This window comes from Syzygium oleosum, unplaced genomic scaffold, assembly GCF_021117445.2.
Source record: "Syzygium oleosum isolate NSW1041296 unplaced genomic scaffold, Sole_v2.1 Sole_v2.14, whole genome shotgun sequence".
Taxonomy (NCBI): domain Eukaryota; kingdom Viridiplantae; phylum Streptophyta; class Magnoliopsida; order Myrtales; family Myrtaceae; genus Syzygium; species Syzygium oleosum.
The window spans coordinates 4,805,545-4,820,722 of record NW_026607498.1 but is presented as its reverse complement, the minus strand read 5'-3'; the positions used below and the strand labels follow the sequence as shown (position 1 = coordinate 4,820,722).

The window sequence follows — 15,178 nt, the reverse complement described above, 5'->3', positions numbered from 1 at the left end:
AGAATAGCCGTGTATATGGGGAGCGCGATGAGCTGGGCATTTCGAGTCTTTTTCAGCACCCAATATTGGCGTTGTGGTTCGTGGAAAGCCGAGTCATTTTCAACGTCGCGAGAAGAGAGAGAAGAGAGAGAGATGGCGTCTTTTGCCCTGTACGCAGCTTAAAACACGCAGTGGCAAAAAAAAATGGACACACCCTTGGACACGTCTCGGATCGCCAGTAAAACCTTATCGTTTTCTTTCGTGAAAAATCATACTTGGCAAAGAAAACAATCAGCCAGAGAGACTAATTAGGTTCAGATGACAATACAACCCCAAAAAATGGAAAAAAAAAAAATTGAACATTACGCACATAAATACAAATCGAGATCGAGAGAGACAGAGAGAGATGGTTATGGGTAAGGCCTGATGAGTTTTTGAGAGAGTTATTTTGGCTAATAAATATAAGATGGACAGAGAGAGAGGGAGAGAGGGAGAATTGACTCACGGGAAGATGAATCAACACACACATAAAAAAAAAAAGGGGGAAAGAAAAGGCAGTTGAGGATAGCTAAGACTCATCGCATGTTTGCTTCACGCAAGCAGCTAAACATGAGAGAGGTTGTGTTTGCTCTCTCGCGTGGCTTTAAAGGCTTCCCCTTGGCGTTTTTAAGTAACACACCACGCACCCCTCGCTCTCCTTCAAACCTTTTCACCTCCTCTTATTCTTCTTAGAGAGAGAGAGAGAGAGAGAGAGAGAGAGAGCAGCAGCAGCAGCAGCCAACCCGAAAGACATCCCTCTCAAATCCTCAGAAACCCAACCAAGAAACCACACCAAACCCTAAGTCAAACGAACTCTTCTTTCTCTCTTGCTCTCCTTCCTCATGGCCCCTCGAACCATAATCTTGGAGAACGTTCTTGGTTATGATCATTAGTTTGAGACCATGAGCTCGAACGCCAGCTCCAGCGGAGGAGGCGGAGGCGGAGGGGGGAGTGGCGGCGGCGGGAGCGGGAGCGGGGGCGGCGGGCCATGCGGCGCGTGCAAGTTCCTGAGGAGGAAGTGCGTGCCCGGGTGCATATTCGCCCCCTACTTCGACTCGGAGCAAGGGGCGGCGCACTTCGCGGCGGTGCACAAGGTGTTCGGCGCGAGCAACGTGTCGAAGCTCCTCCTCCACATCCCCGTCCACAAGCGGCTCGACGCAGTGGTCACGATATGCTACGAGGCGCAGGCCCGACTCCGGGACCCCATCTACGGCTGCGTGGCCCACATCTTCGCCCTCCAGCAACAGGTACGCGCCCTCATCGTCCCAGTCATCTGAAAATTTCGTATTTTCATCGTCGATCCCATAGAAAATTCTTGCGGTTTTTGTTAATTATAAGGCATCTTTAGCTCGAGAGTCTCGCAATTTTACTCTCTTTCTCTCCCCCAATCAGTTCTTTCTCTTGCCCAATCAGTTCTGGTTCCATTATTGGTAAAATTTTTGCACCCACAGAAAAGATTTCCTTCTTGTTTTGTGTTTTCTGCAAGCTTCGACCATATTTGATGACTCATGATCTTCCTGCTCGAAAGTGACGAAAAAACTACAAACGGAGTGATAAAAATGCCCGATCAACTTCATTCTTGGCAACGTTTTCCATAGTTCGATCCCAACGAGATGATTAATATGAACAGCGGCTTCTAAATTTTCCATCTAAGGCTATGATCAAAAGCTGGTCTCGTTCTTCATCATCTTCTGGTTTGTTTGTGGTAGGTGGATGCACCCCCCCAAAAATACACAAGGGGTCTCTTTTTTCTGAAAACTGTACAATCTTCACTGTCTCCTTGCTCATAATGAAAAAACAAAAAAAAAGGAACTCTATTTTTTTTTACAAAAAGAAAAAAGAAAGTTGAAAAAAATAGGTCATAAAGGCAGGGGATATGTATTGCAGGGTATGACGTGAGTGTTTTTAGGGCTTTTTTTTGTTTTTATTTTGCGAGCTTTACTGAATTCTAGGAAAACTTTTCTTCGATATCATATGACGATGATGATGGGGGTGGGCGTATATCGTGTTTTTAGCTGTAATTAAGGAAATGGTCGGTTTGCTTCCTCCTCTCAAATAGCACCCAAAAATAAAAAAATAAAATTTGACATTTTCCTCTTCAAATCATGCGTGACTCAGCATGGGGAAATGGGGGGCCAGTTTTGTCATTTTCTTATGGATTTAGTCTTTGATTAATTGAAATGATTAACGCGCCTCTGAAGTTTGGTAATCTTTGATCTTTTAGATGCTAACATTCCATGCGTTGTGAAGGGAGTAGTAGTACAGCGATCTAATCCGTTTCTTGTCAGACACATGCTATGATCCAACATGTAACATTCGGGTTTTAGCCTTATAATATGACTGCTTATGCACTCAATTATTTGGTAAGCACAAGCTATATTATATAGTTCTCGAACACATTTAAAGAATAAAAAAGCGGACCCACCAGAGAATTCAACCACCAGCTTCAATGTTGCGCTCATCCCAAGGGCAATTATGCAAGCAGAAACGAACAAATTGTATTTAATTAGTCCTCTGCCCCCTAGGCTTATTCCTAAGTCTCTCACGAAACCTTGCATTGTTGGGCAACTCCACGTTCCCCATGCACGGTGTTCAAGCACGCACTTTTTCGAGCATATCGCACACAGCTCGCCACAAGGAAAGCAAGCTGGGCACGGCGATTTCGTCAAATGTTTCACACTCGAAATCATTGTAGTTAATCATTTCCTCGAGCTGCTGGATCGAGGTGAGACTATATAGTAGTCTTTTTCTAGGGTTTTGCCTTCTCGTTTGTTCGACTCTTGTATAGAAAACTATGGACCTTGCGTCCCGCGTTGGCAATGCATTGATTGCGGCGAGGAATGAGATGTGTTGTGGGGGGTGTGGGTGGGTGTATCGAGACGGTTTTGGTTTTGTTTGGTTTTTCAGCATGTCTAATACGTCCGATCTTTAACCAAACTGAGAAGTTTCTTCTTATCTAGTTAATGATGAAGACGATACGGATACATACGTTACGACACGGATTGTTCTTTGAAATTTCTGAAACGAGACTGTTTTGATCTTGTTGCCGACTGGCATATTGATGCTTTCTGTGTGCTATCGTATACGGGATTGCTTCTCGATTTACTTAATGACCTATGCGAGACACATATATACGTTACATGCATTGTTTTCCGAAGTTTAAAACGAGATGTTTTGATGCCGGTTGTGACGGATGGGCTGACACGAAGCACTTCATGCAATGGGTTGATGATGCTTTCTTTGAACTAACCTTTTCTTGTTGTCGAACGAGGTTTTAGTTCCTTGATGATTATCTTTAAATAAATTGTCTTTTTCAAAGTTTTAAGACGAGAAATTAGGGTTTTAATTGTCATTGATAAGCTGACACGAAGCACTTGGATGCAATGGTGTTGGTATTTTGTTAGATTCTATCTTTTCTTATCGTAGACGAGATCTGTTCAAGCATTTATGATGTATCTAGACGCTTATCTAGCCTTGTTTAATCGTACTTTTGAGAACTCACTGCTAAACCATATGTGGGAAAATGAGTAGGACTCCTTAGCTTCTACGGCATTTTTGGCAAATTATAAAGTGTCTTGGGCTAACTAAGTTTTTTTGATTCATTGGGGAATTGATGGTGCAGGTGGTTAACCTCCAAGCCGAGCTCTCTTTCCTACAAGCCCACCTGACGACGTTGGAGCTCCCGACGCCTTTACCGCCGCCGCCCCCGGCTGTGGTGGTGCCGCCGCCCCTATCGATAGCCGATCTCCCATCGGCCTCATCGATCCCTGCTACTTATGATTTGTCCTCACTTTTTGATCCAATGGCACAAGCGGCGTGGATGATGCCGCAACGGCAGATCGATCCCCGTCAATTCGAAGGCGGCGGCGGCGATCTTAATGCGCTGGCCCGGGAATTGCTACGACGGCAAGGATCTCCGCCTCCTGGCTGCATAGATGCGTCGTCATCACCATCGTCCGTCTCCAAATGAGACTGACAACCCTAATTTATACTAGTACTTGCCCCGGGATTTACTATTGACGATACATATTTTAGCAAGGGAATTTTGATTTTCTTGTTATACTTTAGAGGCAAGTAATAGCAACTAATTAATCTTTGTAGCCTGGTTCTCTTTTGCTTATCCTCTTCTACAGTGAAAAGCTAGTGCAATTGAACGCTAGATTATACATGTATTTGAGCTTCAATTTGAAAAAATGTCTAGCAATTAAACTTGTAATTTTCAAAATATTTTGATCATGAGCTCATCGACCGTGTCGAGAATAGTCCTTTTAGAGAAATGCTTGAACTTACCATATCTCGTTCTCTTTTAATTTCTGTAAATCATATTTGAAAATATGAAATTGACAACTATTTATTCTGAAGAACTATAGTTTCGATGAAGGCGTGACCATCGCATTACTTAATAAACATTATGAGATGGACTTTTATAAGGAACAAAGAGTTCCTGTCGCACGTTTTTTTTTGGCGGTTAATTCAATGAATTTTATTATACGTCTATTAATTAGATTTTTTTTTCCAAGAATTAATTGGACTTAGATGATGGTCGAATTGCATTTTTATAAGACAGAAGTATGTCAAAATTGCATTGTAAATTGCTTTTGAGACCTTATATATAACTGCGTCCAAGGTCATTATAATGTGGTATTCTATCGTTTTGTATGCGAAAATACAAATCATTTTTTCATGCCAAGAAATTTCCATAAAAGTTGATAATTGTCATCAAATTGTTGGTAAAACAAGTACACTTGTGACTTGCTTTCTACGTAACTTATTGGTGATTTACCAATACTTTTATGAAATTGTCACTTTCTTTTTTTATAGTTTCCAAATTAGTGATTTTTGCTTTGACTTACCAACTTTTATTTGTGTAATTGATCAACGCTTCAAATCTAATAATTTGCATATGAAATTACCAAGCTAAATTAGAGTGCTTTATCAACTTTTCTTAGATTAGTTATCAACAAGTTTTTGGTTACCAATTCTCATTTGAGTTATGTCTAATTGTCTTTTCTAAATTACCAATATTTCTATCGAGTTATCACTTTTTGATTGCATCAATTACCAACCCTTAAGATCTTCTATCTCTTTTCAGAGATTATCAACTTAAATTAGTGTGACACACCAGCCTTTCTCCCATTGAGTTATTTGCCGACATTTGTTTGGTTTTCTTTTAATTTGCCAAGATTTCTTATCGTTTAGAAAAGTGAAGATTTTGATGTTGGAGCAAAGCTATCAACAGACAAGAATTTACATTCTTACTTTACGCTTTCATGTTATAATGGATTCATATTATTCTATGTACTTGAAATATTGCATATACTATATTATTATTCAACCAATATTGTAACTTTATATCTCTTATTTTCTTTTAATCGGAGGATAAACCTAAATGATGGGCTCCATCTATTTGTAAGAAAACTCCACTTAAAACTCTAGCAAAGAATTTGATGAATGCGAAAATTCACTTCAACACCAACATTATAATAATTTAACAAATGTAGTCTTGAGCTCGCGCAATATGTGGACATCTCACTTATAATGTACAAAGGAAGGAAACTCCCAAATTGATGAAAGGGGTTTTCTAGGAATCAATTAAAGATGTGTTTTAGCTTGCTACCATCTAAAATCAGGCGCAGGTGATGAATTCGGGTCCCGGTGAAAATTCACTCGAGGACACCCCCGGGAACCCCGTAATCTGTCATAAATCAAACGGGTTGCACGTCGGATGAGCCACCGTCATAATTTGATAAGATTAGTCGGACGTTCTAAGGAACTTGAATGTCCTGGTTAAAAGAGAGAATCACAAAAAAGAAATAACATGAAGTACCATTGGAGTCGCTTATGATATGGCCAGTCTTTCAGCGGGCAAGAAAGAGAATGAAACAGTGACAGTCCGATGTCGATCGTTTTACTTGTTTCCTTAGGTTGCTTCAGCTTCTCGCGCGTACCAGACATGACGGCGAACGGCGCGGCCACTTCTCTCTTTACAACTGTTCTCCTTCCTCTCTCTCTCTCTCTCTCTCTCTCTGTTCCACCGTATAAAACATGCGTATGTACGTCTTCGTTTTTGCTTTTCTCTTTCTCCTGTTCATTGCTAATTCTTCTGTCAGTCAACGAATGACCAAAGAGTGACACGAAGCAAACGTTGAAGTGCAGACCTTTGAGTATTAGAGTCTGTAAATAGTCGAGCACGTTTATACGTCACCTCATGAAAAAGGTGGGTGCTCTCTAAGGACAGCAGAGTAAAGACTGAAGTGAATGATGTGTTAAAAAAAATTCACATGCATTTTGTGTTAGATTATGGCTCGGGCATGTCATGTGTGTTTTGAAGGGTGTCTTGGGAAGAAGCATTTACTGCAAGGAATACACTCAAAGGGACAACATTTTGTCCCCTTATGGTACCAAGTCTTGGGATCGATTAAAGGCGACAACTCCTTACGTTTATCATCTAAGTCAAACATAAGTGTTGTGGCCATTGATTCAATCAAATTTGGGACAATTTCAAATCTTTGGCGACAAATGTTAAGTTTTATCACATCAAGTTAGACCTAAAGCGACAAAATAGTAGTTTCAGCGCCTTCGGTTATGGACTGATTGACAAAATTCGAACATTGAGAAGGGAAAATTTCAAACTTACGGAGACAAAAACAAATTTCGGTTGCCTTATGGTAGATCTAAAGCAAAAAATCAGTTATGTCATCGCAGACTTACAGCGACACATCAATTGAGCTGATGTTTAAAGGTCAAGACCTTGGTGCCTATGCCCAGGTCCCTGGCAACCACATCATCAAGGCCGGGACCAATTCCTCATCGGCGGGCTTAGGTCTACAAAGGTTGGGCCTAGGTCCCTTGAGGCCTAGCCTAAGACATCATTTCCTATGTTTGGGTACCGAGTTCCTATGCCTAAGTCACCGACGCCCGAGCCTAGGTCCATCAATGCTAAACCTGAGACTCCGATGCCTAGTGCTTAGGCCCTCGGCAACTATGCCCGTGCCCAAGTCAATGGCGTTCGAACCAAGTCCATAGAGGTTGGGCCCAGCTCCTGCGCCCAAGTCACTGGCACCTAGACTCGCTTCAATCGAGGCTAGCGCGAGTCCATAGAAGCTGGGCCCCATATCCCAGTGGCCATGCCCCAATCCGATGGCCGTGTCCTAGTACTCAGCTCTTGTACTTAAGTCATCAGCACCCGGGCCTGTAACCCCAATTCGACACTCAGGCCCAAATTTATCGAGACTAAGCCTAGGTCCATAGTGGTTGGGCTCAATTCCCTAGTGCTTGTGCTTGTGCTTGGATACCCGGCTCCTGTACCTAAGTTAACGACTTCTAGGCTCGGGTTCATTGAAGTCAAGCCTGAGCACTCGGCTCTCGTGCCTAAGTTATCGGCACTTGGGGCCAGGTCCACAGACATTGAGATCGGGACCTCAGTTCAGCATCAGCTTGGGTCCTAAGAGGTTGAGCTTGAGACCATAGTGCCTATGCCCGGGTACCTAACTCTTGTGCCCAAGTCACTGACGCCTGGGCTCGGGTCCACCGAGGCCAGGCCTGGGTTTCTTGACTGTCGGGCCTAGGTCCCTTGAGGCTGGACCCAAGACCTCGGTGCCCGTGGCCGAGTCTTAGACAATTGTGCTCGGGTAACTTTCTCACCCAACTCACCATTCACAGAGGTCAAACTCAGTACCTCAATACTCACGCTAGAGTCCTAGCGGCCATGCCTGGGACCTCGATACTCTTATCCAAGTCCTCGGTGGCTATGCCCGAGTCCCCCGCGACCATGCCTGGGTATTTGGCTCTCGTGCCCTAGTCACTGGCTTTGGGGCCTTGTTCCTTAGTGGCCATGGTCGGGTCCATAAAGGCAGTGCCCAAGTCTCTTGAGGCGAAGCCCAAGACCTTGGTGCGCATGCCTGGGTCCCCGACGGCCGTTCCAGAGTACTTGGCTCCTGTGCCCAAGTCATCAGAACCTGAGCCCATCAAGGCTAGGCCCGGGTCTTCGGTTCCCATGCTTGGGGTCATTGAGAAAACCCCTGCTCCTACGATTAGGACCCCAGCGGCTGAATATCCCTTATATTACGTGAATGGTGCATGTCTTTTTAAAGAAATAAAATCAAGTTTTTCTTTTCAAATGATGAAAAAAGATTTGCAGTTCATTTCTAGATTTCACACAAACACAGGAATATATTATCATTTTTTCTGGAAAATGAATTTTTTGAAAAATTATTTCCAGTAATGTCAAATTTTTTGCGGACAAAAATGGAATCTTAGTATGCACAAATGTTTCTTATTTGATTGGAAAATGTCTTTTCGGTCATGGAAATATCATAAAGATAAGAAACAATTTATATAATATCAAAATTGTTGAATCATAGCACCACAAAAACTTCAATAAATGAATTTTTCAAATCCGCGCAACGCTACGCGGTTTCAACTGGTACCGGAACAAAAGGCTTCCATATTCATTGCTCTTCAATGATTATATGGTCCCACAAATTTGAATTTGGCATATTTGCGTAACTTTGTTGGTTACTAAATTGTAGCAATTTTTCAATCAGGTCACCAACTTTGATTTTGATTATCCAATGCATTGAAGTACTTTCCATTGTTTGCACTCGATTCACTTCGATAGAAATTTAGCTAATTTTTAACATGTTGACGTGATATCCATGTGGCAATGGTGTGGTGTCCAAGAAAATGACACATTTTTTTTCCCTTTGACGAAAATTAATTGGACTTCAATCAAAATATATGCATCAATTACGAAATATTAAAGTTGTAGTCATAATTGAAATCAAAGTCAAGTAACTCAATTGCAAAATCTACGGGATTTCACTTATCGTGAATAAAACCTATCTGATTAATGTAATTAGACCCTAGAGAACTTTTTGGCCGGAATCTCCTCTATGATAGCAAAAGTTAGGAAAGCTTGACCAATAGAGAGGTGATCGATGAGCAGGCGGCCCTCGACCATATCCCAAAAGCCCAAAAGGCAACGAGCGGTTAGCGTAAGCCTAGTTTATCCAACTTTAGCTGGCCTACTCGAGCATTTCTATGCAAATTTTTATATTATGGGCGAGCTGGGACAACACATTATGACCAACCTTCGAACCCGATCCTGCCTGAATCTTGTTCAATGATCACCTCTATCGTCCATTGAAATTGAGGTCAAAATTGGTGGCTCCTACCGAACTATGTTGGTTCTTCACAAAGCCAAGAATATAAACATAAATACCATAGTTTGTGAAATTATCCAACTCTTCCTTTGGCAGAAAATGGCAAGAAGCCAAATTTTCATCTTTTGGTTCTTAATCATTTCTCCTTTCGAGAGAGAGAAACAGAGGGGGGGAGGGAAGGAGAGATTGAGTGATGCGTGGGAGATGACAATCGAAAAGACTGAGAAAGATTAGATAGGTTGAAAGCCCCGCTTGCGAAAATGAAAAATTGATTGGAAAGAAAAATTCACAAAGAAGAAGAAAAGATGAAAAAATTAGGTTCTCTCTTTATTATGTTTGCTTCACGCAAGCTGCTTCCCACAGCTATCCTACGACTTCCCACACGCTTTGCCGTGACTTCAAAGCTTTAGATTAAGCAGATTCAATTTGCAAATATCCCACTCCATCTTTTCTTTAATGATAAAACGAGTAAGCTGTTTGAATAAATTCCGAAAGAGAATTTAATAAATAGATTAAACAATCATTTGTCAAGTGACCCACTATCAAAGATGGATCTCTCTCTCTCCCAAGATTTGAAATGGAAATCGAGTCATTCTGTGGGTGATTTCACCTCTAATCACGCATTCATTTAACACGTACTTATGTGTGCGATGATTTAGCATTAAGCCAACACCTATCGAACCATGGAAATCATTAAAAAAATAACGTTAGAATTTAACGAAGACGGGATTTAGGGGGAAAGCATGTTCAGATTACCCAAAATAGCGATCCACATTAGCTTGCCTTGAAGTAGTTCTTAAAGTAAAAGCATGCTGATGGTGATAGCTTAAACATTATATTCATGGGTTTAGACAAAGTAAGAAGTCGCATTTTGAGAATGGACCGGAAAGTGAGGGTCGAAGTTTATCCAAACAAAATAATCAGGATCCGCACTCGTCGAACTTCATAATCATCGTGATAAGCCCTTATAGGTGCTATATTATTCGTTCCGTTATGTTTATCAGGAAAACATGTGCCTCCACAAGACGGACGAAATTTGCACCTGTCGAACATCATAATCATCGTGATAAGCCCTTATAGATGCTACATTATTTGTTCCGCTATGTTTATTAAGAAAACATGTCCCTCCACAAGACGGACGAAACGTCGAAAGATCAAATGTCTAGGTCATAACATTTGATATACATATTCGGTATCCATTATTTAACGCGACAATCGCATATAAAATATTTAGACAAGTAGATCACATCGAAAGAAGGTGCAGCGTTATTTAACATAATAAATTCATTCATCCGTTCCAACAGATTTTAGGATGATTTATGCAAAAAAAATAAAAAACAATATGGTTTGAGACTGACGACCCCCCACCAAATATAAGGGCGATGACCCACCACTAAAAGACACTAACATTTTTTCCTCCCACCACCAGATTTCGCTCAGCCTCTCCATGTGGGAACTTCGCAGCCCAAAACTCACTTGCAGATTGAGACGAGGAAGACAATCTCTCTAGCCCTCGAAGATGAGCAATGAAAGCGACTGTAACACCGCCAACAGCAGCGACCCCAGCGGATCGTCATCGTCAAGAACCGCGGGCGGCGGCGGCGGCGGCGGCGGCCCTTGCGGGGCGTGCAAGTTCCTGCGGAGGAAGTGCGTGAAGGGGTGCGTGTTCGCGCCCTACTTCGACGCCGACCAGGGCCCCGCCCACTTCGCCGCGGTGCACCGGGTGTTCGGGGCCAGCAACGCCTCCAAGCTCCTCGCCCGGGTCCCCGCCAACCGCCGCCTCGACGCCGTTGTCACCCTCTGCTACGAGGCCCTCGCCCGGGCCCGCGACCCCGTCTACGGCTGCGTCGGCCACATCTTCGCGCTCCAACAACAGGTAAGCGCACTGTACTGTACTGTGCACTCATTCAACTACTCAATCGATGACCTGGCGCAGTTGACGGAAAATTATGCCTAAATTAGGCATGGACGCCGACGGTTCTTGCTTACAAAAGCTTTATGAATTTTTGGGTTTTGTTCTTTTTGTGTTCTTGGTTTCGTTTGAACAAGTTTGGCCGTGTCAAACAAACCCCAGCGTTAGAATTTAATTCCGTGAAACCTAATTATAGGTCCTCCATTTCACCCCTAAAAACTCGCAATTCTTGTTCATTGCAGTAAATTTTGCTTAGTACAGATTGATCATGATGGCATGCGTAACATGTCTTAAGGAATATCAACGACTCAAGAGTGAAATTCTCCATTCGAGAAGATGACTCCATGTGGATTCCATAGGTTCCTGACCCCATATCTATGCGTTTTGTGTGTATTTCTGATTACTATTACTACCGTAATTATACAAAAATTTAAATTTATTTGGGGCCAAGAACAAGGAGAGACTCTCACTGTGGGTGACAGTTATGTTGCGTACCAGGTCAAATCTCACCGATCAAAAGAAAAACATATTGCAGGCTCCCTGGTCTTTAGGGTTTTTCGTTTTCTTCTTCGGGTGTGTTTAATGAGCTACGCACGTGTAGAGTCGTAGGGTTAGGCCGGTGACGTCTCCTCCACTGAGCTTGATGGTTACGCCGCCGTCCTCCTCCTCCTTCCTCTGCTTCAGCTCCGAAGGCTGGGGTGGTCCGCCGACGTTCTGCTTCTGATATAGCTTTTCATAATTCATGCGTTGAAATTCATCGGTGTTAATTTCTTGAACCGTCTTTCCTCCTCCTTCTTCGCCGTCGGCGAGTAGCAGCAGCAGTTTGTTTACCCTTTTCTTTCGGGTCATAGACTGTCGCGTTCTTTCTGCAGTGAAAGCAAAACCTTCTTTATCCTGTTCATTCATTAGGGTTTTCGCTCTGCGGTTTCATAAATGCGCTCCGGTCTTCCAAAAAATCCGCGAAAAAGTCGTACTGACTCCTCCGTTTTGGCCACTTACTTCACTCACTGACTGCGAGAGAGAGAGAAGTGAATGAGTAGGTACGAAGTCAAAGTTCTTTGATTCCCGGATTTCCAAGCAAACTTTCTAGCAGCTCGAGTTATATAACGCATGCAAATTTTGGAAATTAATTTCTCTCTAGAATTCCTCCATTCATATTCATATCTCCAGTAGGAAAAAGATGGCTTGGAGTTAATGTTTATTGACAATTTTTTTATATTGATTTTTTCGATACCGATAGAGAGAATTTTACGATTTTCAATATATGGATTGTTTTCGTGTTATATGTATGATTAATTAGTAAAAGTCGAATTGTTTCGGATCAAATATGATTAGTGTCGCTGCTGGTTAACATCGCATTACGATCTGACGCTGTCATTTACTACATCTTCTTGCGCCACGGAATGTTGCTCTTTTACTGCCCAGCTTCTGCTGCTTGTCTGAATCTGACATTACCCCACCTGGGGAAAACATCTCCATGTCAATCTCGATCACTAAACATTTTCCGAGAAGGAAACCGTCTTAATTGCTTCCCCTTTTTTTAACCAATTTCGTAGGGCCGGGGTTTCAAATCGACGGTCGGGGTCAAATTTCAGTAGCCTCTGATGAGGTCAAAAGCAAACAGAAAGGTCCTTTTCATAGGTTTCTGTGAGTTCAAAGACCCATCTGATGGATAGATAGCTGCAGGGGGTCCCCATCACGTCTCCCCTGACACATAAAAGACGCCAGTTCTTTAATTTGAGCTATTACTTTAGTTATTATATTAGTATGATGTGCCAATAATTAGTTTTACTTAGGTTTAAAATATGTGTGTCTCAATTATTAGCTCGTTTGCCTTGTTAAACTACTCCTGATAAGGATCGTTCTTGGGAGCATTTGGCAGAGAGAGGAGGTGCTTTTCATTTGCCGAGACTAAACTGGAGTAATAATGCACGAGTAGCCAATATGTATATTTCATGTCAGAATTGATTATTCGATTAAATGTTGATCGAAAACGTTTATGTGGACTCGAATTTGACCTATATTTTCCCTTTTTCTTGACCTATTGAAGTGAAATGACTTAGAACTTACCCTCACCTTCTTGTCCTATTTTCTTGTTCTCTTCTTTTTGTCACTTACAACATGTGTGTGTGTTCAATCAAGCATCTTATGTAAAAAATGCTTAATTAAATTAATCGCAACATAGGTCGATAATAATATCACCTATAGTTCATTCTTTATAAATGCTAGTTGCTACTGTCATTTTGGAAGTTATCTTTTACTTGTGCTTTTGATTGAGAAACAGAGAATAGTTATTACATATGTAATGGGTAATTTGGTATATCTCTATGAACAGATGGTCCCCAATTAAGCATTTTTATTCTCTATATGAACAGATGGTCCCCAAGTCTAGTGTTTCGCATACACTTATCATTTTGGTTTAACTAGCACTGCATATGTTGCATCCGTTCGTTGTAGGTGATGAATTTGCAAGCCGAGCTAGCCTACGTGCAAGCCCGTCTCGCCACACTGCAGCACTTCCCTCTGCAGCCGCAGCCTCCACGAAGCCCGCCACCGTGCGATCTCCAGTCCTCCTCCACCACGGCACTGCTCTCAGAAATGGTGCCCAACCCGAGTCTGCCGAACATGTACTTCAACTCCTTCCAGCTTCACAGCAGTGTATCGGCTGGCCTGCAGAATTTTCGTATGAATCCGGCGGAAGAACGAGAGCTCGACGACGCCCAACTGCATTCGCTGGCTAGGGTTTTCATCTCTTCGTCCCGACACTTGCCTCCTCCGGGGGTGAGATTTGACGGCTCGAGTCCGCGCAAGAATTTATAGGGATGTTTAGCATGGTGGATTGGGGCAATCTCAACATTTCCTGTACCACCAGCTTTTGCCAGATTGAAAAATGCAATCTGTGTGCCTATCATGACAAATTTTCTAACCCTTGTGATAAAAAGTTGCCTTCTGGTTGTGAATTTTGCATTCTGTACGCATCCATTCACGCCCTAGCGAGCTGATTAATGTATTTTCTGGAGCCATATGGGATTGAATTGTATGTATAACTCCGCTGTACTGAACTTTTAGAAACTCAATTGGTAGGAATGAAGAACAAACTGAAGGCAACAAATTGTAGAGATTCGGAGCGCTTCTTTTCTTCATCTACCGTTGGATCCCACATGATCTGACGATGCATGCGAGCTAGGTTCACATTCTCCCCTCGGTGCACGCAATTGCCGCTCCTCTTACACTTTAGATTCGTGGTAAACCATGAGAACTGCTTCTCTCAAAATTCCAACTTGCTAGATTTCCTTAATCTGCAGTTCTTTTTCGATTTCAGTACGTACCTTTTTTTTATGAGTGTTGGCTTGTCACTTACCTCTTTCCTCTGAAGACGGTCCGGTCCGGTTTCGAGTGGAACCGGGAACCGGACCGGGAGAACCGGTTCCCAATTTTGGGAACCGTGGACCGGACCGTTTGGTCCTAGGACCGGGAACCGGACCGGACCGTCGGTCCGGTCCGGTTCCGGTCCGGTCCAATAGAACCGATCACTTAGGATTTAGTTTTTTTTTTTGTCAAATACTTAGGGTTTAGTTCACATTATACTAATTTTTATCAATGAATTTATATCAATGAAGTTCACTTAGAGTTTAATTCACATTTTACTAATTTTTATCAAAGAATTTATGTCAATAAAGTTCACTTAGGATTTAGTTTACATTTTATTAATTTTTTTGAAGAAAAAATATGTCGGTTCGGTCCGGTCCGGTTCCCCCTTGGAACCGGGAACCGGACCGCCCGGACACCGGTTCCATTTTTAGGAACCGGGAACCGGACCGGCACCCCTTAGAACCGCCCAAATAGTGTCGGTCCGGTCCGGTCTGGGCGGTTCCTGGTTTGGGCGGTTCCATTTGCACACCCCTAGAAGATGCTTCTCAGATCTTGATATATATATCAATTGCAGAAATATAAAATGAGAAAGAAATTGGAGGAAGAGCAAGATTTTTTTTTGTTTGAGGAAGACCGAGTTACATAGTGATTAATTAAAAAAACAAAGATCTATTTTGGGCCAAATCTGTAGGTCGGCCGGCCTTTTTAGACC

General features: G+C 42.5%; 2 protein-coding genes across 2 annotated transcripts; both read left to right on the top strand.

Annotated features, from left to right (window-relative positions):
* Positions 1–719: 719 nt before the first annotated feature.
* LOC115689156 (LOB domain-containing protein 18) lies at positions 720–4,245 on the top strand. The gene is made up of 2 exons (XM_030615143.2): positions 720–1,265; positions 3,641–4,245. The coding sequence occupies exons 1-2, from the start codon at positions 921–923 to the stop codon at positions 3,986–3,988; spliced, it is 693 nt and encodes a 230-aa protein (XP_030471003.2). The 5' UTR covers positions 720–920; the 3' UTR covers positions 3,989–4,245.
* A 6,374-nt stretch (positions 4,246–10,619) lies between these two features.
* On the top strand, positions 10,620–14,054 carry LOC115689155 (LOB domain-containing protein 19-like). Its single transcript, XM_030615142.2, has 2 exons — positions 10,620–11,058; positions 13,552–14,054. Exons 1-2 carry the CDS (start codon positions 10,702–10,704, stop codon positions 13,912–13,914), a joined length of 720 nt encoding a protein of 239 aa, XP_030471002.2. The 5' UTR covers positions 10,620–10,701; the 3' UTR covers positions 13,915–14,054.
* The last annotated feature ends 1,124 nt before the right edge of the window (positions 14,055–15,178 follow it).

Coding starts and splice junctions, on each gene's coding strand:
- LOC115689156 (XM_030615143.2), top strand. CDS start 921: ATGAGCTCGAACGCCAGCTCCAGCGGAGGAGGCGGAGGCGGAGGGGGG. Junction 1,266..3,640: donor TCTTCGCCCTCCAGCAACAG/GTACGCGCCCTC, acceptor TTGATGGTGCAG/GTGGTTAACCTCCAAGCCGA.
- LOC115689155 (XM_030615142.2), top strand. CDS start 10,702: ATGAGCAATGAAAGCGACTGTAACACCGCCAACAGCAGCGACCCCAGC. Junction 11,059..13,551: donor TCTTCGCGCTCCAACAACAG/GTAAGCGCACTG, acceptor CGTTCGTTGTAG/GTGATGAATTTGCAAGCCGA.